Below are 25341 nucleotides of genomic sequence, written 5' to 3' on the forward strand. Positions count from 1 at the left end.
CTTTTAATTAAAAAATACATATATTATCATAGTCGTTCAAGAATGATTGTTAATATTACTTAGCAAATTGTCAACTGAACCTAAAACAATTTGAAATTTTCATTACAAAAAACAAAACTCGGGTAAAACGTTCGATTTTGTCAATCAAATAACGATATCTTCGAATCATATTAATAAAAAGGATCACATTATGGATGAAGATTTAGAGGAAATGCGGGCACTTCGAGGTACACTAATGAATGTTATACTTGTGATGCTATTAAATGATTTTGAATAGTATTTTAGGCATTCAAAGATTAATGTAGGGTCTAGATCTAGTCCCAACCGTTCGAATTCATGTATTGTCATTTTACTATCTACAGTAGATTGAGATTGAGAAATCCCCGGTGGGGTCACTCCCCTGCAAAGAGTGACACGTATGACCGTTACCACCAATGCATATAACCCCCTTTTGCTGTCAATTTCAAGGACATTTTGTGAAATTTAACCCCCTTTTTTACGTCAAAACAAGGACAAAATCGTACTTTGGAATACCCCTATTTATAAGATTGTAAGGACACTTTCGCAAATTTACCCCTATTTTACCATATTTCAAGGACAAGACTCGGCTCCGAGAATTTTTCTTCCCGGTTTTCTCTTTTCCCTTCTCGGTTTTCTCTTTTCCCTTTTCCTGACCCCTATTTATCAATTTCGGGGACACCTGTGCACCCCTATTTTCTTTATTTCGAGGAATATTTTGTCCGCGGACATTGCTTGAAATTGACCCCTTTTTCCGCGATTTTGGTAACGGTCATGCGGTCCGGAAGTCATATTGAGTGACCCCACCGGGGAGAAATCATTAAGAGTAAGACTGGCCAAGAGTCTCCGATCATTAATTGGCCGATGATATTTTAATATTTTAGAGAAGTAATTCTACAGATTCTGGCCAGATTAGTAAAAACTTCCAGATCATTCTAGTCTAAGTTTCTAACCAAAATGAAAATGACTAAAATTTGAAAAGGAAACTAAAAAAAAAATGACAAAAAAAAAAATAATAATAGAGGTCTACTGTTTTTGATAAATATAGTCCCAACTCCAAGCCAGGTTAACACCAGAGCTCGAATTTGAGGCATTTCTTGAGGAAAATGCAATCCTTTTTCTAACCGTGTGTGTAAGTACGTACGGCTACCAAGAACTCTGCGAGAAGTGACGCATGTATGAAGTAGGAGCGCCGTGCGGCCGAGAAGTGGAGGTATGGTATCACAATTTATCTGCTACCCGGCCACACGTAAGTACACACGGTTAGAAGAAAGGTTGCATTGTTCTGAAAAATGCCTAAAATTCGACAAAATGAGCTTGACCTTGGCGTAGAAAGAGGCAGAAGGTGAAGGGCTAATTGGAATTGCCTATTCATTATAATTCCATGAGTTATAATTATAAATGCAATTCATTTATTGTTTATTTTATATCTCTCTCACTCAGCTGCACGTTGGGATCAGCAGAAGATTGCAACAGCAAAGAAGTCTGCCGAAAAGACATCTTCAACTCAATCGGCGACACACTCTCATCCCAGACCAAGCAGCTCTGCAAGCTCAGAAACTTTTCAAGAATCTGAAGATAGTGACATGGCTAAAATGATGGGGTTCTCCGGTTTCGGAAATGGTATCGGTAGCAAACTTTTCTACTTGCATAGCCATAGACAACTGATAATTCTAAATTTGTCTATGTGTTTCGTGGTAGATCTTATTAAGAATGAAGCCTTCGAGGCTTGAATGTTAATTCATTGTACCAACAAATTTACAATAGATGCACCGATTTCTAGGCTATTTAGCATGATATATTTTAGAATTTTAATTGAATAACTACTAATGAGGCATAAATAACTAGTTGAAATAAAAAATGTCATTACAAAAATATACAATTGACAATTTTGAAGAAGAATAAGAGGGCATAAATGCCAAAAAGAGAGAAAAATCAATATTGCAAATGCTAGAAAAAGAAAAGAAAGAAAGAGAGAGAGAGAGAGGAAAGACTGCACAAAAGCTGAAATAGTGAAATTCTGTATTATATGACATTAATGATAGTACAGTGGCTTTTAGTTTTTATAGAATTGTTAAAAGTGTAAACTTCTTTAAGTTTTTTTTAAATATACATTAGATCAAGTATATCGCAGGTGCTTTTCCCTATTTTTTGCCTTGAGCATAGAAACAAATGCCTTTCTAAAGCTCTGATACTAATTGTCGACATGGAGCCATCAAATTATCATTATGTAGCATTTATTTACACTAATGCTCTTTTAAATTTCATTTTCTTGGCAGGTAAAAAAGCAAGAACTTTTGACCTTGACAAAATGTTTGAACAAACTAGAAGAACTGCACAAGAAACGTCAAAGAGAAGTAGCAAGGATGACAGTGGTGATGATGATGATAATACTGATAGTAAAAAAGATGACCCAAGGAAGAAAGCTGGAAACAAGTCAAGGCAAGATGATGATGACGATGACGATGATATGATTGGTGAGTTTGTACTTTGTTAGATTTTTCTATTTCAGCATGTTACATAATACAGGCCTGACAAAGGATTCATAATCTGTACAGAATATCTAAAAGTTCAGTTTGAAACCTACCATCACACTTTTAGCTTTAAATTCATTTCAAAGTTTGATTGTTTAGTTTATTTAACCAGACTATATTTTCATATGTTCAATGATACCAGGCTTGATTTATGATTCATGCTATTTTCTGGTTCCCTTAAGTCTTTAATGTTGTTGTTAATACAAGTGACTTTTTATACCTTTTTTCTTGTGTTGATTGGATTAAAAAAAAAAATCAAGTTCAATGTTGCATTAGAATTTTTATCTTTTGTTTGTATGTTATAACTTTTATCTGTATACCTCTGATTCAGTATAAAACACCAACAAAGATTTCAGTTAATTTTTGTTTTGTTTTTGTTCTTTTGATCGTTGGATATAATTATTACTCCTTTTATCTTATCAATATTCACATTAAACATAGGTCCGCCATTACCACCAGGGTTTAGTCGACCTTCGACCTCAAAGAAAGCATCCGGTGCTGACAGTGATGATGACGATGAGGAGGATTATGAAGATGATGATGAAGACAACTTGGTAATGCCTATTTCTTCATTATTTTGAACTAAAAATAAAATTAAAAAATTCTTCATATACTACTGATATCCAGATGGCCAATATTACATTTCACTTTTCACAGAGATCACCCAGATCAGCGCTGTAGGTAGCAAGTGCCACCCCCAAATTTTATTTCCTAGATTATCTTTGGATGAAGAATAGCTATTTGTTTTGTTCTAAAGTAGTTTTGTTCTATTGTGAAGGATGTTCAAACTGAAGATATTCCAAGTCAAATGCTTCATTGAAACAAAGATTTAAGACTCATGATTGGAATCTTGTAACATCAAGGTTGGCCAACTTAATTTGTATCAACTTCTTCTACTTCCGAGTGCCTGCATTCTTAACATTTATATTTCATTTTGTTTTCAGCCTCCAGAGAAGAAGATTCCTGCTACCCACGAGATAGTCCTGAATCATGGCAATAAATCTGTGAGTATGATTTGTCTCATTGCCATGGCAGTCTTGTTAAATTTTGTAGAATTCTCAATCACATAACATTAACGAAATATAAAGAACTGAAATAACAAAGTTTCGAGTAAGGCACAGGATGTTTTTAGGTTATAGTTCTGAAAAGAAACGTCCTTATTTTTCCATCAGGTAATTCTTAATTTCTAAGTTCTGTTTCTTTTAATAAAAAAAAAATAAATAAAGTTTCTTGCTTAAGATAACTTCCATAGCCTTTGTGAAATTTCTCTCTCAAATAAAATTAGGATAAATTTTCTTTGACACAATTTTGGTCAAGAAGTCAAGTGCTTAAAGGCAGGCCTTACTACTTCAGCTAGAAGGGATTAGACCACCCATCAAGCCAGCGAGGTCACTGTGACAGGTGGCTATCTCATTAACTCGGCTCTTATTTAACATAAGAAAAAGAGGATCATGGGGGAACAACAGGCACCGATTGGGGAAGTTTCTATATAGAGGGAGCAAGTAGCTACAAGTAGGACAGTGTGCCTTTAAACCACTTGACTTGAAGTTTTAAGGTCGTGGCAAGGCATTAATCTACATTTGCCACACCCGACCCAGGTGAGGTAAATGGGTACCTGGCAGGAATGATTTCCTTGAAATGCTAGAGCGCTGTAATGGCAGCTAGGCTAAAGCTGGGTATATGAATGGCTATTATTATTATTATTATTATTATTATTCTCATCCTTTGTTTCCTCTTCTGTGATCCAAATCCAACATTTCCCCTAGCAACAATTGCATCAAGATCCAGGGTTAGGCTGAAGGTTGCCATTACCTCAGGTTTAGGGTCAGGTATAGTTTTAAGTCCTTTGTTGAAATTAACAAAATGTTTAGTTTTGGATATTGACAGTGGAGCGATATTTTCTGAGGCACAAGTTGTAAAATTGCTTCTTCTCTCGAGCAGGTATCGGCTGTAGCTCTGGACCCTTCCGGTTCTAGGCTTGTGACCGGAGGCTATGACTTTGATGTGCGCTTCTGGGACTTCGCAGCGATGGATCCATCACTCAACTCCTTCAGGTCCTTCCAACCATTTGAATGGTACGTCTTCACTCTTGTTATTTAGAAGAACAACTTTATTGCAGATTAAGGACAGCCATTGCAAAAATTTTCACTGCAACATGCTTTTTTTTCTGTACATTTTGAAATGAAATGTCCTTCTAGATTACACAAACATAATAGTCTTGAATCCAAGACATCCCATTTTCGAGACTCTTTCTGTCTTTTTATGTCCGAGCACAGTTTTGACCAGCACAGTATTACATCCTACTGCTCAAGGACTATTGCAAAAAACCCCTCATCTTTCCTTTAGAATTCCAAATGATTTTATGAATTGTAAAGTTCCTTACTAGGGAATATTATTTATTTGGTAACTATCTTTATCTTTTCTCGGCATCCATGTGACTCTTTTCCAAATGTACTCTTGTTTTGTTTTCAATTATTTTCTTATTTTTTGCCAAATAAATAATAATAACGATGATGATGATGATGATGACGACTACGACGATGACGACGACGATGATGATGAAAAGAAATCATAATATGAACTTTTCATGTCTTTTGCTTTCTCTAGCCATCAGATCCGAACACTACAGTACAGCATCACGGGAGACAGAATACTCATGGTGGCGGCCAAACCTCAGGCAAAGGTCGTTGACCGTGATGGTTTTGAGGTCATGGAGTGTGCCAAAGGTGATCAGTATATCGTTGACATGGGCAAGACAAAGGTATGTCACTGTTGGGAATCCATTGAGCTAACAAATACTGTGTTATATGCTCCCCTTGTAGGATAATATTACGTTCTGGAACCTGTTTCACAAAGCCTTTTTTTCAATGACAAATGACAAAAATCAGCGACAAATCTGCTGATAACCAAACAGAAGCAAGGATTTCACTAGCTTATAACAAAAACTGTCATTTGTCACTGATGACAAGTTTTGTGAAACGCCCCCCTGTTATTGATGGATAGTAAAATCTTACAAAATGAAAGAAAATGTCACTGAATATTTGTAAATATGTATTGATGACATCTTCCTATAGTTCTGAATAAATAAAAATTGCTATATCATTTATGAGTAATGAGCAAAAAAGTAGAAAATTTATTTCAAGCACTATAAACACAGTTACTGATAATTTTATTTTTAGCATGTTTTTCATTTATTTGTAAATTTACAGATCAAGAAGAACTTACTTACTGTATGATGATTATTTCAGAATTACTTTAATATTAATCCTGTCATTGATAGTTATATTTCTTTATATGTTTTAGTTCTCGTCGAAGATACATTTTACTTTTTTAAATTATGTATTATAGGGACATACTGCAATGTTGAATGGGGGTGCTTGGAATCCAAAAGTTAAAGAAGAATTTATCACATGTGCAAATGATGGGTAAGTTGACAGTGTGTGTTTTGTTTCATTTTCTTACGTTTGTATTGCATTGTTTCCCTTTTCATGATGTTTTGGTGCTTGGTACCAATATAATTAAAATTTATAATTAAAATTTAAAAAAATAGTTAGTTTCTTGCAAATTTTCTAAAATATATATAAGAAGAGGTCATAATTCTTTGTAAGGACCTCTGATATTGTGTGCCACTTCTTTCTTTGGAATTCTTGGACAGAAGTCAATTGAACTATATGGTTGGGTTTTTTCTTTATTTTAAACCATGAAAAACAATGAAATAATTATTTTTTGCTGTACGTGCAGTATATTGATATATACAATTCATCCATTATGATTCAACATCAATAAAAAAAAAATTACAAGGACTGTAGTAATAGATTTACTAATACTCATTTTCTGAGCTGTGACTGCCATTTTCATTTCTACCTTTTGGATAGGGATGACAAATCATTTACCTGATTTTCAAAGCTCAAACAAATCAAATATCTTGTTTTTATTTTAAATCAGTACTAATTTTATTACGTCTTTCCAAATCCACAGCACAGTGAGAGTATGGGATGTCAACCAGGCATGGAAGCAGCAACTGGTCATCAAGTTCAGAAATCAGGGCGGTCAGAAGACCAATCCGATGTGCTGCGTGTACAGCAGGGATGCTAAGCTCATCTCAGCAGGGTGCCTGGATGGCAGTATACAGCTCTGGGACATGAAGAGGCCATTGGTAAGATGATTGGGGATATATTAAAGAGAAGGTTGAGTTCTGGGAAGAGATGAACAATAATTTGTGAGCGTCCTCATTGTTATTATGCAAGTGTGGAAGAACATCAGATAAAAAAAGGTTCCCTGAAAAGCATGGCTCTTCAAATGCCTTAATATTCTAAATATGGCTGGCATGTTACAGCATTAAAACCGAAACAGATTTTTATGCCACACGTTTGTGTAGTCCCATTTACATATTTCTGTGTACAGTGCTTGTAACTTTACCAACACTGGGCCAAATTTCTTATCATTTTGATGATTCCAGAACCTTGCAGTACATACCAATACTTATATGCTAGATGATCAACTTTTTCTGATCGATTCCACACCGTTTCTTTCACAATGCAATCGCATGCCCAGAACTCAACTTTATCTTTAATACAATTCTATGCAAAGTGACTGTCAGTTTTCTGGTCATTATTATCTACCGATAATTAGTTGGATTACTGATATACAGTGAAACTTGCATATAAAGGCCACTAAAGGGAGACAAAAATATGCAGTCTTTATACTTCGATACAGGTGGTCACTTAAAAGCAGGTTTGACTGTACATGTTCATCATTTAAAAAGTACTGCGCAACGGAGGTGAAAATTTGATAATGTGAATTGCGCTGTCCTCAAAGAGACTAATATCAAGAACTTTCAAAAGTATCATTTTGGCATTCTAACAATTTAGACTGACTTTGTATCATTGATCAAAATGAATTAAATAATACTTTCAAATGATTAAAATCAACTGGAGCTAGCAACAAGAAAGCTTACAAGTCAAAGTTGAACATATTGAATCCAACTTGATTTTGATACAACACCAAATTTCCAAGTGGCATTATGGTGTCCAATGAGTTAATATTGGCTTTGAGTAAAATTGTGACCCTGGGGGTGCTTCACAAAGACTAAGATCAAATTTAAGTTGGACTTAAATATGGCAGGCCGTTTATACCACTGTTTGCTCTCACCATTTATTGGCATTGGTCTCTCAAGGGATGTACAAATCATGGTCACAAATCCACAGAACTTCCTTTTTTTTTATAATTCATTATTGAAGTAAAAAATATTAGCTAAAGATCATAATGGTGAGAGCAAGCAGTGGCATGAATGGCCTGCCATAGTTAAGTCCAACTTGAATTCGATCTTAGTCTTTGTGAAACACCCCCCTGGAATGTTATATGCTTCATTGCAACAAAATCTAGATAATGTAAAACTCAATCTTCGATTCATGTCTGATTTTTTATTTTTTTGCATGATAGGTAAGGCCAACTTTTCATCAAAAGATGGCTCATGGAAAGGGTACAGAGACATCCTGCATCACTTTCTCATATGACAATCAGATTTTTGTTACAAGAGGTGGTAAGTAAGCCCAGTAGATGGCGGACAAATTTCTAAAGAGAAGATATCTTTTATGAAAAGAGGCATACAAAATAGGATTATTAAATTGCATCTGAAGCTAAATTTATGTTGTTCTTTACAATATGATTTATGCTGTTGCCAAATTTTGATCACATCAGATCTATGTAATTAAAAGTTTTTAAAGTTTTTTTTGCAAGACATTAAATGAAATGATGTAATTATGAATTCTCAAATTATTCTGGATGAAAGGCTATTCTGCATTCATGATGACAGATTTAAAGTTGATATTAAATGTCTAATAATGACATAAATTTAGTACCGGTATTAGCTTCAAAATAAGAAAGTTGTGTGTAGGAAAAATTATTTCTTCCACCTTTATTTTTTGTATTGTCTATAGGTGATGACACAATGAAATCCTGGGATCTGAGAAACTTCAAGAGACCGGTCAATGTTGTGACTGGACTGGAAAGCTTCTACCAAGTGTGAGTGATATTAACCTGTTCACTACTGAATTTTAAAGGTCCCATAGGCTTAACACAGGGACCACCAGGTTCCCGTAAGAAAAGGGTTAACTCTTACATTGCCACACATTTTCATGATTTCAGAGATCAAGTACACATCTGTACACTGTTACAGACCTCATGCATGTACATATGTATGTATGTTGATTATGCGTATGAGCAGAATTCTACAGAAAGGGGTGTTCGTTACAGGTATTTTATTATTTTGTTTTGTATTAATACTGTTGCTACTGTTGTGTTGTGAAGTACAGGAAGATATGATTTTCATAATCTGATGTAATTTTTTTTGTAACATCATAATTCTTGAGACAACATAATTCTTTCAGTCCATAACTTGAGTTGGTGTTGATCCTTGTTGTTGTTGAGATCACCTGACTGTCATGAAAGCAACCCAAAGACCATTGGTTTATCTGAGTAACTTTTGTAATAAAAGCTTATTGCCTTTAATACCAAATGGCACAAGCAAACCAACTTGGTCCCAAACATTGGACCTCCTGGTTTTTAAAACTACTGCACTTTCCACTGAAAATGATGCCACCTTGTGTGGAAGTAGCATTTAATCATCAGCAAAGAACGAGAATGGCCTTAGCTCTATGTAAAATAGTATGGGTTAAAGCCTGTGGGTTGTCACTTTCAATATGTCTGCGCACAGCGAACTCGTAGGCCAATCACGAATCACCCCCTCATCTCTCGGAGAGTCTTTTGGTGATGCAAATGTCACATAACGAAGACAGAACGGCATATTAAACATAAAGCCTGGTATTCATAAAACTGAAAGTTAATCCTGGTGATTGACAACACCTGTTATTGTGTAAACACCTGAATGGTGTCAAATTCCCCCATGAAATCGAGAGCCCACCTCTACATGTCTTTAACAGTCATTTGACTCTCAGTGGATTGTATTATAATTTCCTTCTTACAATATGAAATGTAATTTTTGTGCACAGATCTGAATGTTGCTTCAGCCCGGATGATAAGATGATTTTGGCTGGCCAATCAGTGAGGAGAGAACAAGAAGGAAAGCTCATGTTTTACGACAGAAACACCTTCAACAAAATAACTGAATTAGAATGTGGACAAGGGGTATGTATTATATAAAATATATTTTTATTTTCAGTTCCTAATCTTGTGTAGGAAATCAGTTGGTTGTATCGTTGAGTTGGTGAGGTTTGAAAGGTTCATAGGTGGTAATGCTTTTTGAAAGTAAAATGTTACTGAAGGGAAATAGTAATATTCATATATTTAAATACCGGTATTGACTAGACTTCAGGTGAATGTTTGAGTACTATACTTCATGAGTCAATTACAAAGAAAAATGTATTCTATCAAACAAAATGTTATGTTCCTTGAAATGTATTCATAATCCTGTAATTCATATATCACAATGCTAGATATTTCAAAGAACACACTATGTTCACATGTATATTTGAATAACTAGATAATACCATTATTATGCATTTACAGCACTTGGGGGAGTTTCACAAAGATCCTAAGTCGAACTTTACTCTAAGTTGGACTGAACAATTATGGAAAGCTGTTAAAATCTTTAAAATACTTTGTAAAAGTTATTTTAAAGGGCATAAAATGTTGATTCAAATCATTCATATTTTCTATTATCAAGGAGATTTCATGTTCTTGATGCGGAATTCATGAAAGGTCTAAAATACTTTTATTTTTAAGGCTACAAATGGCTATCCATTATGTTTAAGTCCAACTTAGAGTTAAGTTTGACTTAGTTTCTTTGTGAAACACCCATCTGGTGTTTGAGCTATAACAAAAATTTGTGTTCTTCTTTGATGACAGAGTGTAGTGAGATGTCTATGGCATCCTAAGCTGAATCAGATCATTATAGGCTCTGGCAGCGGACTGGCAAAGGTCTTCTATGACCCCAATAGAAGTCACAGGTACACATTTATCTTTCTATCGTGTTTCACATGTATATTAAAGGTATAGACCAGTTTTGGAAACGCCCCCCTCTCAAAAAATGAAATGGAAGCTCTTATTACCAATCATGTGAAAGAATATGTTTTTACTAATACGTGATGATACAAATTTTGCTGGGAAACCGCATACTAATTGATATATTTGGTAAATTATTATATCTATCCAGTCAAACCTGCTTGAAAAACCACCTGTATTGAAAGACCGCCGGTCCATAAATACCACTTTTTTGTTTGCCCTTGAAAATGGTTTCTCATTGAAACTTGTACTAAAAGGACCTGTACATAAAGAATACCTGCCTATAAAGACTGCTTTTCTAGTCTCCCTTGAGCGGTCTTTATATACAGGTTTCACTGTATATCATTCATTTGGTTATAATATTGTTATCTTACAGAGGAGCCAAGCTGTGTATGGTGAAGAAGAGAAGAAACAGAGTGGAACCAGACATAGTCAAAAGTGAACACGTCATTGCTCGTAAGTTTGAATTCAAATACAATTTTTAGAAGAAAAAGGTAGAAAACTTACAGAGGGCCCGTCTTATAAAGAGTCGATTTCGATTGTAACTACGTACATAAGAGTTAGGAGACTGCAAACTTGTGATGATTGGAAGACTTGCGATTGATCCAAATCAAGCTCAACTCTTTATGTTAAAGACGGGGCCCAGGTTACAAGAATAAGGGAGTTTACATATATCCACAGATCTTTTACACATGGAGAAGTTCCACTTTGAGCATCTTAGAATAATAACTGCCAAAGTCCTAGATGTGCTTCATGAATACCTTTTGTTTGCCCTCTTGAAAAGAATACTTCCACCTGCGTATCTTAGAATGTACCGTTGGTGCATAAATGAATAATGTTACATAACTTTCATGAGCGCATATCCAGTATTCATCTCTGTGCATTTTACCTTTTGGGTACAAATGACCTTTATCTGCTCATGCTCAGACTGCAACCGTAAACTGGCTTATTAACCCGACTCTTAGTGTATATTTCTGGATTTGTGTAAATGAAAGGTTACATGACAGTTTTAATTGGCTGTTCTATTATTGAGTGAAATAGCTTTTTGCAGTGCAATAACATAATAATGTAGTGTCCATGTCTTCAAAGTGCGTGTAGACCAACGCCCCTCTTCCAGTGGAGGGAGATATGGGGGGCTGTTAAGATCCCCCGAAACCCTATTCCCAATGCATTGTTTTGCCTCCTAATGAAAATACAGAAGGAATATACTTCTTGGGGAGTGTAGTTGGTGCACATATTGACTCCATTCACCAAGCCAATAGCACCTTCAAAACAACTCATTGTTAAGCACTGTATGATAAATGAGATAATCAGATAAACAAATGTCACATTCCTACAACAAATTTGATTGATAACAGGGACTAGATTAATGCTAAATATATTACTCACTGCGTATCAAAAATAATATCGCGAGTGATATACGTTTGTCTCGCAATGTATGGTCAACAAGGGATCTAAAAGATCATGACGTTTCGTGCGCCGCTGCAACCTTCATCAGGTGATAAAATATATTGTAAGCAAGCATGTTTTACACTCTATGGGTGGACCGGCGGTCAAATAATTTGATCAATAATTAGAACAATAATGGACAAGGCCTATTGGCCGGAGCACACAGGTGCTCAACCAATCAACGGATTATTGCTGTTGATGATATTGTTATTGATACTGTATTACATTTTGTTCTTCTACATCTATACCTTGTAGCTATTATGTCAAGGAGAGGCAGACATCGTAACAAGGAGGAGCCGATGGAGATGATGGCTTACAAGAAACAGATGAAAGACAGACAGGATCCCGTCAAATCAAGGAAACCTGATTTACCTATCAAACAAGGTGGGTCCTTGGAAATGTCCAGTTTTATGTGTCACTATCTACGTTCTGTTTCATTCACCTGTCCTGTAAAACCAGAAACATTTACCAATCTTGCTTATAGTCTGGACATAGTGGCCATGTTTGAATTGATACACTCATGATTTTGGTTGTCTCGAGGAAGAGAATCATAAATCAAATCATGAAGTGATGGAAAGTACATTGTGAATTTTTTGTAGTAGACAAATAGTCTACAGTAACTTGCACTTTAAATACCTCACCGCTTTGTTATAAGAGAAGAGCTTGTTTTATTTATGAGATTGGTCTCTTTTAATTTGTAATAAAATGAAAGCCATTGAAAAATCATATGCTTCAACCGTCTACAATTCATTCTCCCTCTCCCTCTCTCTCTCTCAACCCTCAGGTCAAGGAGGTCGTATTGCGGCTGGAGGTAGCACCCTATCTCGCTACGTTGCCATCCAGATCGCCCTCACTAAGAAGGTTGATCCTAACATCGACGCAAGGGAAGCCATCTTGAGACACGCAAAGGATGCTGAAGAGAAACCTTTGTGGATTGCACCAGCCTATAAACAGTGAGTTATATTGAATAGGGAATTTTTGAAGTGAGCTTCTTACTGGCTGAAAACATGTCATGTGACCCTCAACATTACGTTATATGTGGAAGAGCATGCAATGTCACAATCCTGTTTTAGACGATATAATGCGTAGAAAAGTGAATTCTGATAGACAGCGCACCTCTCTTCCCTGCGTATTGTTAGAATTATTACATTGATATTATTTATATCGCCTACACAGTTTGTTTGTGGAGAACTTGCCATTTTAGTCATGAGATTTCGATATAGCAATTTATTTGTGGCCGTATGTTTTACAGTGTAGTAAATGATATGATTCACTCTGTGACCTGAATACTTTATTGATAAGAAAAAGAGGAATTGCTCCAGAGCAGTATACAGTGTGTAATCGATAGCTTGAAATAGAATCCTTTTGTTCAAATATGCAAGGGATTACATGACCAGGTGCAGAGCTCTTTGTATATACAGCATTTTTTTTCCTTCAAAATAGGAGTGTTCAACAATCAATAAGTACAATGTTTGTTTGATAATTAGGTGATTCATATTAACCATGAAAGACATAATCAAATACTGTGGCTCCTACATTGTTAAATCTAACCCATAATTTTTGTGATCATTTTCCGTATATAATCTTTCATCGGGTTTACATTCTTCAAACATGTTATCCTTGCCAATATCCATGTGATGATATGAATTGCATTAAATACAGCTAAAGCTAGTAATACTAATACAGTCAAACCTGCTTTTGTGACCACCTGTCTACAAAGATCACATTGGGCAGTCGCTTGTATATATTTTTACTTCTCTTTGCCACAGAAGTAGAATATAGGACACGTATTTCAACATGCTTTCAAATTCCTCTTATTTTTTTTCTTCTCAGCACCCAGCCCAACCCCATCTTCCATGAATCAGATGAAGAAGAAGAGGATGATGAGAGACCTAGCTGGGCGAAGAAAGCTAAGATGGACTCAGACTCCAAGAAATAGCCCAACTTTTAAGCATTAGCTAGGCCCAAAAAGCAACAGAGGACTCAAGAAATTTCCCAGCAGAGCCCTCGCCGGGCTAAGAAAGTGAAGATGGACTCCAAAAAATAGCCCAACCGAGTCCTAGCTGGGCCAAACAAGGAAATATAGACTCCTAGAAATAGCATCCCCCAAGTATTGCTTGGCAAAAGATTTAGCTTTTTTTAATAGTCATGAATTGGATATTGCAGTTCAGAATCTGTTGCATGCATGCTTTATAATTGAAATAAATCATGGATAGAGAAAAGTTACTATTTTGCCAGTTCCATTCCTTTATTAAAAACCAGTGGTTTACTACATTTCAATTACCTATATAAGTATGCATTGCTTAACTCAATTTTGACTGTTTGGAGAATAAATATAAATAAAATCATAATTCAAGTTCATGAACATGCATAGTGATTATTGATCACTGTCTTCAAGTTAAAGGTACTATGTCCCATTTGCAGGACCAAAAAATGAAAAGGTTAAATTCCAACGGCATTTGAAAGACAACACTAATTTAGAACTTCGCTAAAAAAAAGGAGGCTTGAAAATGTTTTTAAGTGGGAAAATAACGACTATTAGTTGTCGAATCGACTTAAGAGCTATAGAGCCAGTAAGTAATAGTCTGATTTTTCAGACAATTGTACCGAATGGTCGTACGTTTTATGCTGCGCAAAGATTCAATCAGTTTAATTTTGGCCATTACAAGAAGTGGGTTATTGATGTAGACAAATGCTCATGTACCCTTTACAGCTCATGTTATGTATGTTATTACCAAAGATGAAAAAAAGCTAGTCAGTCACTCAATAGTGTCTGACAGTGAAGTCTAGCAAGTAAACGGATTTCTTTGCATAATTTGAATATTAGGACACTGCTCAAGTTTAAATTTCACAGATAGGACATACCTAACATATTCATAATCCCTGCAAAGTTCTACAGAATTTGATGTTGGCTGCAAAAGGGACATAGTATCTTTGATGTAAGAGGCAAATAATTTTGAAATAGCAGAAAAGCCAAATTCCACTTAGAAATGTCAATGTAGAGGTGTCGTGGTTGAGTGGATATGTCATGTTGATCACAAGGTCTGCGGTTGAGTCTCAAAGTGGCACTAATGTCCTTTGGAAAGACGGTAATCTACATTTGCCACACTCGACCAAGGTGAGGTAAATGGGTACCTGGTAGGACTATTCCTTGACATGCACTGTGCGACGATTACGGCTGCCGGAGCTAAAGCTAGGGTAATAATTTCCAAAGCTATTTGGAAGTGCAGAGAGAGACGTTATATTATGTGATATCCCCTATACAAGAACCAAATATTATTATATTGCTATTTCTCATTCAAGTTGTCACCATTTTCACATGCATAAATATCTCTCTTAAAATTAATAAATGATTTTATATTTGACACTAGAAAAGACAACCTTTTTTCAGACAAGAAACAATGTACATGCATAACAGAGAACATAATTTATTCAAACTTAGAATGATGTCTACCTTGTACAGATTCATATTGGACTTATTGCCACAATGAGGATTCATGGTCATTGTCATATGACATTTTTTTTAAATTAATGTCTCACTTTTTAGCTCTGACTTTGTATTTATGTAAATATCTTGTAATAAATAATTTTATATGAATATGAATGAATTTGCTTTCTGCTGGTGTTATATTTCGTAATATATTAGACTTTATCTTCATCCTATCTTAACCTTTTTCTACAGTTTCTTATGTTCATTTCATTATTTATTCCTGCTCTTTTCTCTACATTCTCTGCCTCCCCTTTCCCATTACACTGCCTGTATAATAGGTCATCAAGTGAATAAAGAATAAGACAGAATTAACAGACTGCTACAAGTACTTCCTCAAATCTCTTTCACTTCAGATCTTTCCCCTCGATAGACCCTTTTCATAATGTAATCAAATTTAATGAATAAAACTTTTAAAGACTGTTTTTCAATAGCCGGAATGCGAATTGCATACCGGTACATTAATTGCTGCTTGGTGGGACAAACATTATGGCTAACAACAATAGCCTGTTCAAATGAACTGATATTAGTGAACAAAGGCAAGAAATATAAGAATTGATGGACTTCTAGCTCTCCATCTATACCAATATGACCAATAACTGAATTAAAAAAACATCTTCCTATTTACATGTACATGCCTAATACCTACAGTTTCACCCCTTTTTTGTGGTCTACCCCCCCCCCCCTCCTCCCTTGCGCCCCACTCCCTTTATCCCTCTTCTCCAACCATCATTATTCACACATTAAAAATTCATGTATGGTATATAATTATACTTCAGTGCACTCCCCCTATCCATGCATACAGAGTGACCATTCAACGTACAGGTTACTAGAAAAACAAAAGGATGGATTGAGTTCAAACAACAGTGCCTAATTCATTTTCATTTTATTTAGCTCTTCTTCAATAATGCTTTAGGGACAATCACTTCATTAGAAGTACTTACATATAATTGCACAAACATTGAGATCTGTAATGACTACACAACATTGACAAACATTTTGACCGATTTCTTTTAACATTGCGTGGTTCAAAACTTCAAATACAGGAATTGTATAACAATTGCAATTTTCATATGGTTTATGCGTATTTGTTTAAGTATACAAAACCCAAAATTTATAAAAATATTTCTAGCATAAATAGGCAACATATACAAACAATTTCTAAAGCCGGCTTTGCTTCGCAATACACAGAGAGATGCTGCATTTCATACAATGCATACATTTTTTATTAATACTTAATACATGTATAGGCACCTCATGAGATATGTGTCACATGTAGAAACAAAGTAGTAATAACTTCAGGAAGGGCAGTAAAATACATGGGCATGTTCAGATATGATTCTATTCAAAATTGAATTATATAATATATATCTTTTTGGATTTATGCTGTTCAAAAGTATTCGTCTCTTACAGTATAATACTTGAAGACAGTGATCAATAATGACTGCCTATGAATTGAGCTAGTGAAGGTTTAAACAGAAGACATTGCAATGCAGTATATTGGGTCTATCATCATATCTACATATGTAATGCAGGTGTCATTTGTAAGACGCACCTTTTGACCCCCGGGGATGGTGCGTCATGGTTGCGTCATGTTCCCCAAAATCGCGACGCACAGTACCGTCATGGCCGCAAAATGTCCGTCACAATACTGACCCATATGTACGTCATAGTAAGTCACTTTACCACGTTGCGTCATTTGGTGTGTCAATGGGACCGTCACTTTCTCCAAGCAGAAGTGTTTCTCAAATGTGCGTCATTGGCTAGTCATTTTCATGAAATGGTGTGTCATATGTTTGACTCAAATGTGCGTCGATGGAATGTAATGGTGTGTCACTTTCTGTGACGGAAGGTGCGTCATGGTATCAAAATGTACGACTCACATCGGTACAATGACGCACCATTCCCGGGGGTCAAGAGGTGCGTCTTACAAATGACAAGTGCATAAGTCTACACAAATTTGATGGAGATAGATGTGGTAGGTTTAATACTGCACTTCTTTCCAAATTCTTAAGAATAACATTTGAGAGCATTAATGATCCTTTTGTACATTAAAAGATAACATTGACTACACTGCATTATGGCGTCTGTCAAACAAATACAGGAAACAAGGCAAGATTTCATAATTTTTATAATCTTCACTTTTTCAAAGAATATGTCAGTCTACGATTAAACCTTTATAACCACTTAGATTTGTTAATGTGTATTTTATCTATATCAAATAATTAGGATATTTTAAGCACCAGCTACATTGAAAGAATAAATCTTTCAATGAAATAAAATGAAACCAAAAAGACTTAAATTAATTGTAAATGCATATAAAGAATTTACATTATGACACTGGCCTATTGTGCCAAGAAATTCGAGAAATCTCCAAGTGGAATAAAACCCTGAACAATTGATACCTCTAACCCACATTATACCACTCTAAGAACCATTACATCACATCACATTAACATTGATCATTTCATAGTGTTTTCTTGCTACATTAAATATAATGCGAAAAGGCTTCAGTTTTTTGGAATGTGTATTTCTTGGACATCAATTGACATGGAATTGAAATTGGTATCTACTTTTTGCCTTCTGACAAATGTTTCCTTGCAAGAGTCACTCACTAATTAAGCAACAAATAATTTACTAAATGCCATTTTGAATAGTAGCTTAAACAGCACATTTAATTTAAAGTAGATAATTTAGTAGTTGTCATACGCTATACGATCTACCTACAACCTATGAACTCTTTTCACCAATTTCTCTAACTTATTGCCAAAGGCTCTAAATGAGAAATTGTTGATGACTCTATCTCTCCCTGCTTTTCCTAGTCTATTCTTTAGGTCTGGCTCCCGCACGAAACGCTCCAGTGCGGGCGCAAAACTAGCTGCAGACGGTTCGCAAAGAAACCCTGTCTGTTTATGAGCGATGGTTTCCAGCGGACCCCCGCTATTCACCGCTATAACCGGACGATACATGTACATGGCTTCTATAGGGACGATACCAAAGTGTTCGTTTGACGGCGTGTAGAGCAGGCAAGTGCAGCTATCAAGGAGAGTGAGCTTCTGAGCATCGCTGAAGGAACGGATAAAGGTCACATGATCAGTTAGCTTAAGTTCGTCAGCACGTTGGACGAGCTCTTCGTAGTGCTCCAGGTTTTCAGTGACACGTCCGTCGTAGCCTCCTGCCATGACGAGGTGGACGTTCTGCCATTCATCCTCCGACAGCCTGGATTTCAATTCACCTGAGGAAAAGAAGAAATACAAAGCTGTCTTTAAAGGTACTATGTCCCTTTTGCAGCCAACCTCAAATTCTGTAGAACTTTGCAGGAGTTATAAATATGTCATGTATGTCCTATCTGTGAAATTTAAACGTTAGCAGTGTCCTCATATTCAAATTATGCAAGGAAACCCTTGTACTTGCTAGACTTCACTTTCAGACACTATTGAATGACTGACTGGCCTTTTTTCTTCTTTGGTAATAACATACATGAAAAGAGTTGTAAAGGGTACATGAGCATTTGTCTACATCAATAACCCACTTCTTGTGATGGCCAAGATTAAACTTATTGAATCTTTGCACAGCATAAAACGTATGACCATTCAGTACAATTGTCTGAAAATCAAGACTGTTACTTTTGGGCTCTATAGCCCTAAAGTCGATTTGACAACTAATAGTTGTTATTTTCCCACTTGAATACATTTTCAAGCCCCACCTTTTTTAGGGAAGTTCTAAATTAGTATTATCTTTCAAATGCAGATGGAATTTAAATTTTTCCTTTTTTTGGCCTGCAAATGGGACATAGTACCTTTACAAGCCTGACTGCACTAGTTTGGCCAGGGGGGGATTAGACCTCCCTGCAAGATCAGTGACAAATGGTTATCTCATCAAATCAGCTCTCAATTAACATAAGAAAAAGGGGATCGTGGGGACCAACAGGCACTGATTAGGCATTGTTAGCTATATACAGGGCGTAAGCAGCTATAAGTAGTGCAGTGGGGCTTTAAAATGGCCCTACTGTTGCTTCCCATACATAAATTCAACTTCGGTTCAACATCTAACGGGTACAAGCAGATAAAGGAAAGCTCCAATTTCAGACCATTGGTTTTGTGTGCTGTATTTTTTATGGGCATAAATAGGAATTGTTGTGCTAACAAGGCCAACAATATTATGGCTGCTATAAGTGTTTACTATTAACAGGGGGTGTTTCACAAAGACTAAGATTGACTTAAAGTTGGACTTAACTATGGCAGGCCGTTCATGCCACTGTTTGTTCTCAGCATCTATTGGCATCGGTCTCTCAAGGGACGTACAAATCATGGCCCAAATCTACAGAATTTACATTTTTTGATAGTACATTTTTGAAGGAAAAAATATTATCTAAAGGTCATAATGGTGAGATCAAATAGTGGCACGAACGATCGTCCTGCCATAGTTAAGTCAAACTTAAAGTCAATCTTAGTCTTTGTGAAACACCCCCTGGACCTTTATCATTTCCATCATGCTAAACAAAAATTGGAAATAAATGAAAAAACTCACTCACCCATAGCTTCTATCGCCAGTACTAGGTTCTTCTTTCTTTCATAGCGATTGATCGACAGGAAGAGTGTCTTGACCCCTACTGGTATGAGGTCACCAGCAGGCTCTACGCTGGCGTTGAAGGCGCTGAAGTTCAGGGATGGGTAGAGGACATCGGGCTGGACATCCTTGAGGATGGTGAAGGTCTGCTTAAAAGTATCCGCTGTAAGGTCAAAATTTGAACAAGTGTATATTGTTTAATTTCCATTGTTGAAGGTTGGTTGCTTTGTTTGTTTTACCCGACTGCTCAGAAAGCATGTATATGCTTGTCAGTAAACAACCAGGGCAGCGTTTCATGAAACCATCATAAGTACAAGTTCACCGACATCCCATTTAAGGGCGTGTTAAACTTAATACACCCATTTCAATGGGATGTCGCTGAACTTGTACTTATGACGGTTTCGTGAGAAGCTGCCCTAGAGATTGACGGCTTTAAGTCCTTTCCAAGGGACTTGGTAATGAGGATCAATGCCTTACCAAAGGGCACTAGCGCATCATCTTGGTTTTGAACCCGGGTCACCAGATTACGAGACCACTGCTCTACCAACTGAGCTATCACGCCTCCTTCAATGTTGCTTAATTTCCATTGTTAAAGGTTGGTTGCTATGTTTGTGTAGCCTGACTGCTATTAATAAAGCATGTGTATGCTTGTAAGTAAGCAACCAGGAGATTGATGGTTGTAAGTCCTCTCCAAGGGACTTGGTAATGAGGATCAATGCCTAACCAAAGAGCACTGGTGCATCAAATTGGTTTCAAGCCCAGGACCTCCCAGCTACGAGACCACTGATTTACTACTGAGCCATCACACCCAAGATTATTTGTGCTGGAGACTATTAGGATTTAGGAAATGTGTGTTTTATCAAATAAGTATCTAATAGGTTAACCTGTACAATGCCATTGAGTTATGAACCATGTAATGATGAATACAAATTATGGTTTTAAACAAGGTTTAACTAATGGTTCTTGATCTCTTTGTTAATCTTGATAAAATTGGTGTTTCATACAACCTTTAATGTTTATAAGCCCCTTTTAAATTTGTCAAATAGAAGCTTCTCTTCATGCAAATACATTTCATAATACCAGTCTGGTAGAATTTAGGCAGTTATAACTGTCTATGGTACCTAGTCATAGGCGCTGTTCAATTGCTGGCTCTCTAATACCCTGTCTATGCAAAACATTGGAAATCCAGTCTTTTCATCAATTTTGGTTTCTACCAATATGAATTTTGCTGGTACTTCTGTTACCAATCAATAACCACTCATGTGAACAGATCCATTATATGATACTCTTTCTCCCTCCCCCTCCCAATATCCAATTATTATTTTGTACCATTCACTGCCCACAAGAAGGCTGTTGTTTTTGACAATACACAGCATTATTGTTGGCAGTCAACAATATTCTTATCCTACCTTTCTCTTTGGTACCTACTACCTTAGTAAAATGTAGAGGCATAAAAGAAGTGTGCGTAATGCAAAATGCATACCCGGTAGACGCTTGTTAATTAAAAGGTATTATATCTCAGTGAAAGTTTAGGTAACGTTAAGACCATCACACAATCAACTAAAGCTTACAGGAAAGCAAGAAAGAAAAAAAAGCCAACCCCCCCCCCCCCCCCCCCCCCCCCCCCCCCCCCGCCCAGAAAATTAATCACAGAGTCTCACAAAACACACATGGAGAGGAAAAAAGAAGATTGAGAAAAGGAGAGAGAAAGAATAGGTACCTTAACAATAGCCTGACAAAAATGCTTTACTTACCTCAACAAGTCTACCGGTAATTGATTTTTTTTTTTTTTTTTTTTTGAGGAAATAGAGACATTTCTGTTCACACATTGGTCTGGTCCTCTTTTAAATGCTATTAAAACAAAAATACTTACCAGTGAAGTTACTGTTGACCACTATGCAATCAGCCATGCCGGTAGTCTTCTCTTCCAGCCAGTCTATAGGAGTTCGGTACAATTTCTTGAGGAAACTCTGCCGCTTCGTCAGCAACAGATCCGGAAAGTGACAATAAAACAGCACCTATTGCAAATATATGATTTTATAAGTTCCTTTTGGATTCATATTCACAATATATATCAACGATCACACAAAACATTGAAGTCTTAATAAAGCAAAAATAAGTAGGCCTAAATAAGTCATAGACCTAATTCATAAGTCTCCTTATGGCTACATGAATACAGTAGCCTACATCTTTTCACTGCTGAGAATTTATTTCAAAGAAAAGAAATACAGAAACATGATGGACAATTGGACATGTAATAAAATATGCAAAAACTACACCAACAACAAAAAAACAATCAAGATATGAAAGCTTTTTGTTGATTTTATATCAAACTCACTTTGGATCTACCCAGCTTCAGGAACGGAATACAGGCAGAAATCTGATCGCAGATGATGACATCATACGGCTCACGGCTGAACAGGAGTAGATAGAGGGCGACATATATCATCCGGATGTAAGCGCAGAGTGCGTAGCAGGATCCAAAAATATTTCTTGGAAGCCAGTCTCCTGCTGTCACGACCTGAAAAGGTAGTTCATGAAAATGAACAGTTATAAATAGTCTTCACTTCTCTTCTCACATTGAAAAAAACAACAATTGGAATGAAAATCTTCTCATTTGTCATGTCAAAAATGAACAGTCAAAAGTCTGAAGTAAGGGATTAGAGATATTAGATATATATTAAACTGAGCCAGACAAACTAAACGAGAAGACACCCAACTACGAGAAGGAAGAAAATGAAATTGAACTGGAAGCCCGACTGCTGAGAACACAGTTCTTCCGGAATCTCAGGTTAAGCTAGGTAAAGGTAACATGACATAATAATGCCATATATTTTAAACGTCAGTGTAAATACTCTTTCAGTTTAAAGTTTCCACGACACATATGATGAGAGCAACCGACCCGCCCCCCCCCCCCCCCCTCCCTCTCTCTCTCTCTCTCTCTTGATCTATCTCTCCTTTTAGTTTTATTACATTTTCACTTACATAAAAATCAGTATCTGGGACTGATTTCCTCAAAATTCATCAAGTCAAATATTGTTCACTTTACATAATTATTCTTATCACACTCTCTTTCAAAATCCAATTAAAAATTAAACTCTTTGATTACCTCAAGAGTGCCATCACTTGTTTCCTTGAAACAATGAGAGGGGTCGTGATGGGCAGTGTAGATCTTCACAGAATGTCGCCGGGTCTGCAGGGCTAGAGCGGCATCAACGACCAAGCGCTCGGCTCCTCCAATGCCCAAATCAGGATGCAAGAAAATCACCCGCACCATTCTCTCTTTTGTACGAAGCTCAAGCGTTTATAGCACTCAGGACTGATAAAATCCCGTAAAGAGAAACTTATTCTTGCATGTAAATGACAAAAATGGTAGAATCTTTCTGTCACAAAATTAGAAAGCAGTATCGGCATGGGGATAAATTGACCTAGATCAGAATATTCAGCTAGCAGTACAGCTAATGCAGTGATGACGTAGGCGCACGTCGCACGCAAGCAGATTATGCAAAGATCAACGTCGAGTGCTAACTCCTTGGTCCGAGTGAGTGTAATATGAATGAATGAATGAATGACACATAATATCAAGTTGCGAGAAATATTATTTGACTATTAAAGGACATTTTTTGGTTTACAAATTAGTATGCACAGCTCTTCCTTGTCATATGTATTACTTTTAGTTTTTGAAGGTTTATTTAAAAGTGATCATTTAATTTTTACAAGCTAATAATTGTAGAGATCAAAAACCCTATTATTTTAACAGTTACACGATTTCTACAAGAAAGAAAGACGCAGGACGTAAAGAAGAAAAATAAAGAGGAAATAAAGCTACAAAGAAAAAAATAGAAGAAAAAAATGTCTCTCTCTCTCTCCCTCTTCTCTTCGCCTCCTCCCCTCTCTCGATCTCTTTCAGGAGCAGTAAGAAGGATTAAGGCACCAATTAAATCATAAATTACATCGTTCAAAATGGATAATGTCAAGCTCACCTGATGAGTTTCATGAAAAAAGTACTTTCCATACAGAAACGACACCTGTAAAGCACATATAATTCTTTATCAAATGTTTTCGTATTTATTCTTCCACATATATTTCATTAAAAATACATTGCATAAGACACATATGTTTATTTAATAAGAAATATTAAAAGTTCTGTCACAGGTGACACACCTATACACCAGAACCAATATATTTTGTTATGTGATAATTTCTGTAAAATATTCTTAAAACTCTTCAGGTTCTAAGTTGTGCAATCCAAAAAAGTCTTCTGGGCTAGCAGATAGCACCCAATTTATGTTTAACTCTTCTCATTAGAACAGCAATGATCAAAGTTTCTCAAACACAAAAACAAGAGTAACTGAACCTTTGTCTAAAATCATAATTCAGCTAAGATATTTAATCCAAGAGTTTCATTTAGCGAAGAATATTTGGTGACTTAATATTAGATAATCACATATAGTATCTCATGAGAAAAAAAAGCTAAAAATAGTCTTCATGTCATTTGTACTTGAACCAAATGTATGGTTAAAATTATTGATTTTTGCTATATTTTTACTTCATGAAAATAAACCTCTGTATCTGTTTCCCTCACAATGCTATACTTCTGATATTTTCTGAATAAAGTCATACATGTACATGTACAGTTTATTCCATTGTAACACCACACCTGCAACATGAGCGTTTAAAGAACAAAAATATCCACAAACCCTTGTTTTGATTCCTTGAAAAACAAATTTCTGGAAGATGATAAAGCATTCACAACAAAAGAAATAAACTCTCTTAAAAACAATTAGTACATGTATAGGTTTAATATAATCATGTATACAAGAATATTATTTGTGCGCTTCAAATGTAGTACAATTACATGTATTTATCACTGGTGTACTTTAGCTTACTGCATGTTGTACATCTATAAGAATACTATCAATGTATTTACAGTCATTGCACAATAATAGCTTTATTGATTAATTTCATAATGACATCATTGTATTTAATGACACCAAACAAGATCAAACAAGTATTTCTGTTAAGAATAATTAGATGTTATTCAGAAATTGAAGTACATACCTGGTATTTACTTTGATGATTTATTAAAAATAAAGAATTAGCAACATTTTTCCAAAGACAATATTCTGGCAATGAGCTTGGGGTAAGAAAATAAAAATCATTTATACTGGCCATAATACAAGCATGCATGTAAATACTGGTAGATTGAAAACAGCACTGCACTTTGAACGACATTAGAAAACAGGTACTGTTTGTACTTCA

General features: G+C 35.9%; 2 protein-coding genes across 2 annotated transcripts; one reads left to right on the top strand and one right to left on the bottom strand.

Annotated features, from left to right (window-relative positions):
- The first annotated feature begins 94 nt into the window (after positions 1–94).
- Positions 95–14521, top strand: LOC115917971 (WD repeat-containing protein 70-like). Its single transcript, XM_011682571.2, has 17 exons — positions 95–227; positions 1462–1641; positions 2298–2495; positions 2994–3106; positions 3497–3556; positions 4494–4627; positions 5160–5313; positions 5901–5977; positions 6531–6708; positions 7995–8094; positions 8492–8576; positions 9563–9698; positions 10419–10519; positions 10951–11030; positions 12279–12407; positions 12808–12976; positions 13857–14521. Exons 1-17 carry the CDS (start codon positions 191–193, stop codon positions 13960–13962), a joined length of 2037 nt encoding a protein of 678 aa, XP_011680873.1. The 5' UTR covers positions 95–190; the 3' UTR covers positions 13963–14521.
- Positions 14522–16377: 1856 nt separating this feature from the next.
- Positions 16378–23523, bottom strand: LOC115928701 (alpha-1,3/1,6-mannosyltransferase ALG2-like). Its single transcript, XM_030996486.1, has 5 exons — positions 23189–23523; positions 22418–22600; positions 21953–22097; positions 20045–20242; positions 16378–18745 (listed from the first exon to the last, which is right to left on the bottom strand). The coding sequence occupies exons 1-5, from the start codon at positions 23354–23356 to the stop codon at positions 18234–18236; spliced, it is 1206 nt and encodes a 401-aa protein (XP_030852346.1). The 5' UTR covers positions 23357–23523; the 3' UTR covers positions 16378–18233.
- Positions 23524–25341: the final 1818 nt, after the last annotated feature.

This window comes from Strongylocentrotus purpuratus, unplaced genomic scaffold (genome assembly GCF_000002235.5).
Source record: "Strongylocentrotus purpuratus isolate Spur 01 unplaced genomic scaffold, Spur_5.0 spur5_scaffold_3, whole genome shotgun sequence".
Taxonomy (NCBI): Eukaryota; Metazoa; Echinodermata; class Echinoidea; order Camarodonta; family Strongylocentrotidae; genus Strongylocentrotus; species Strongylocentrotus purpuratus.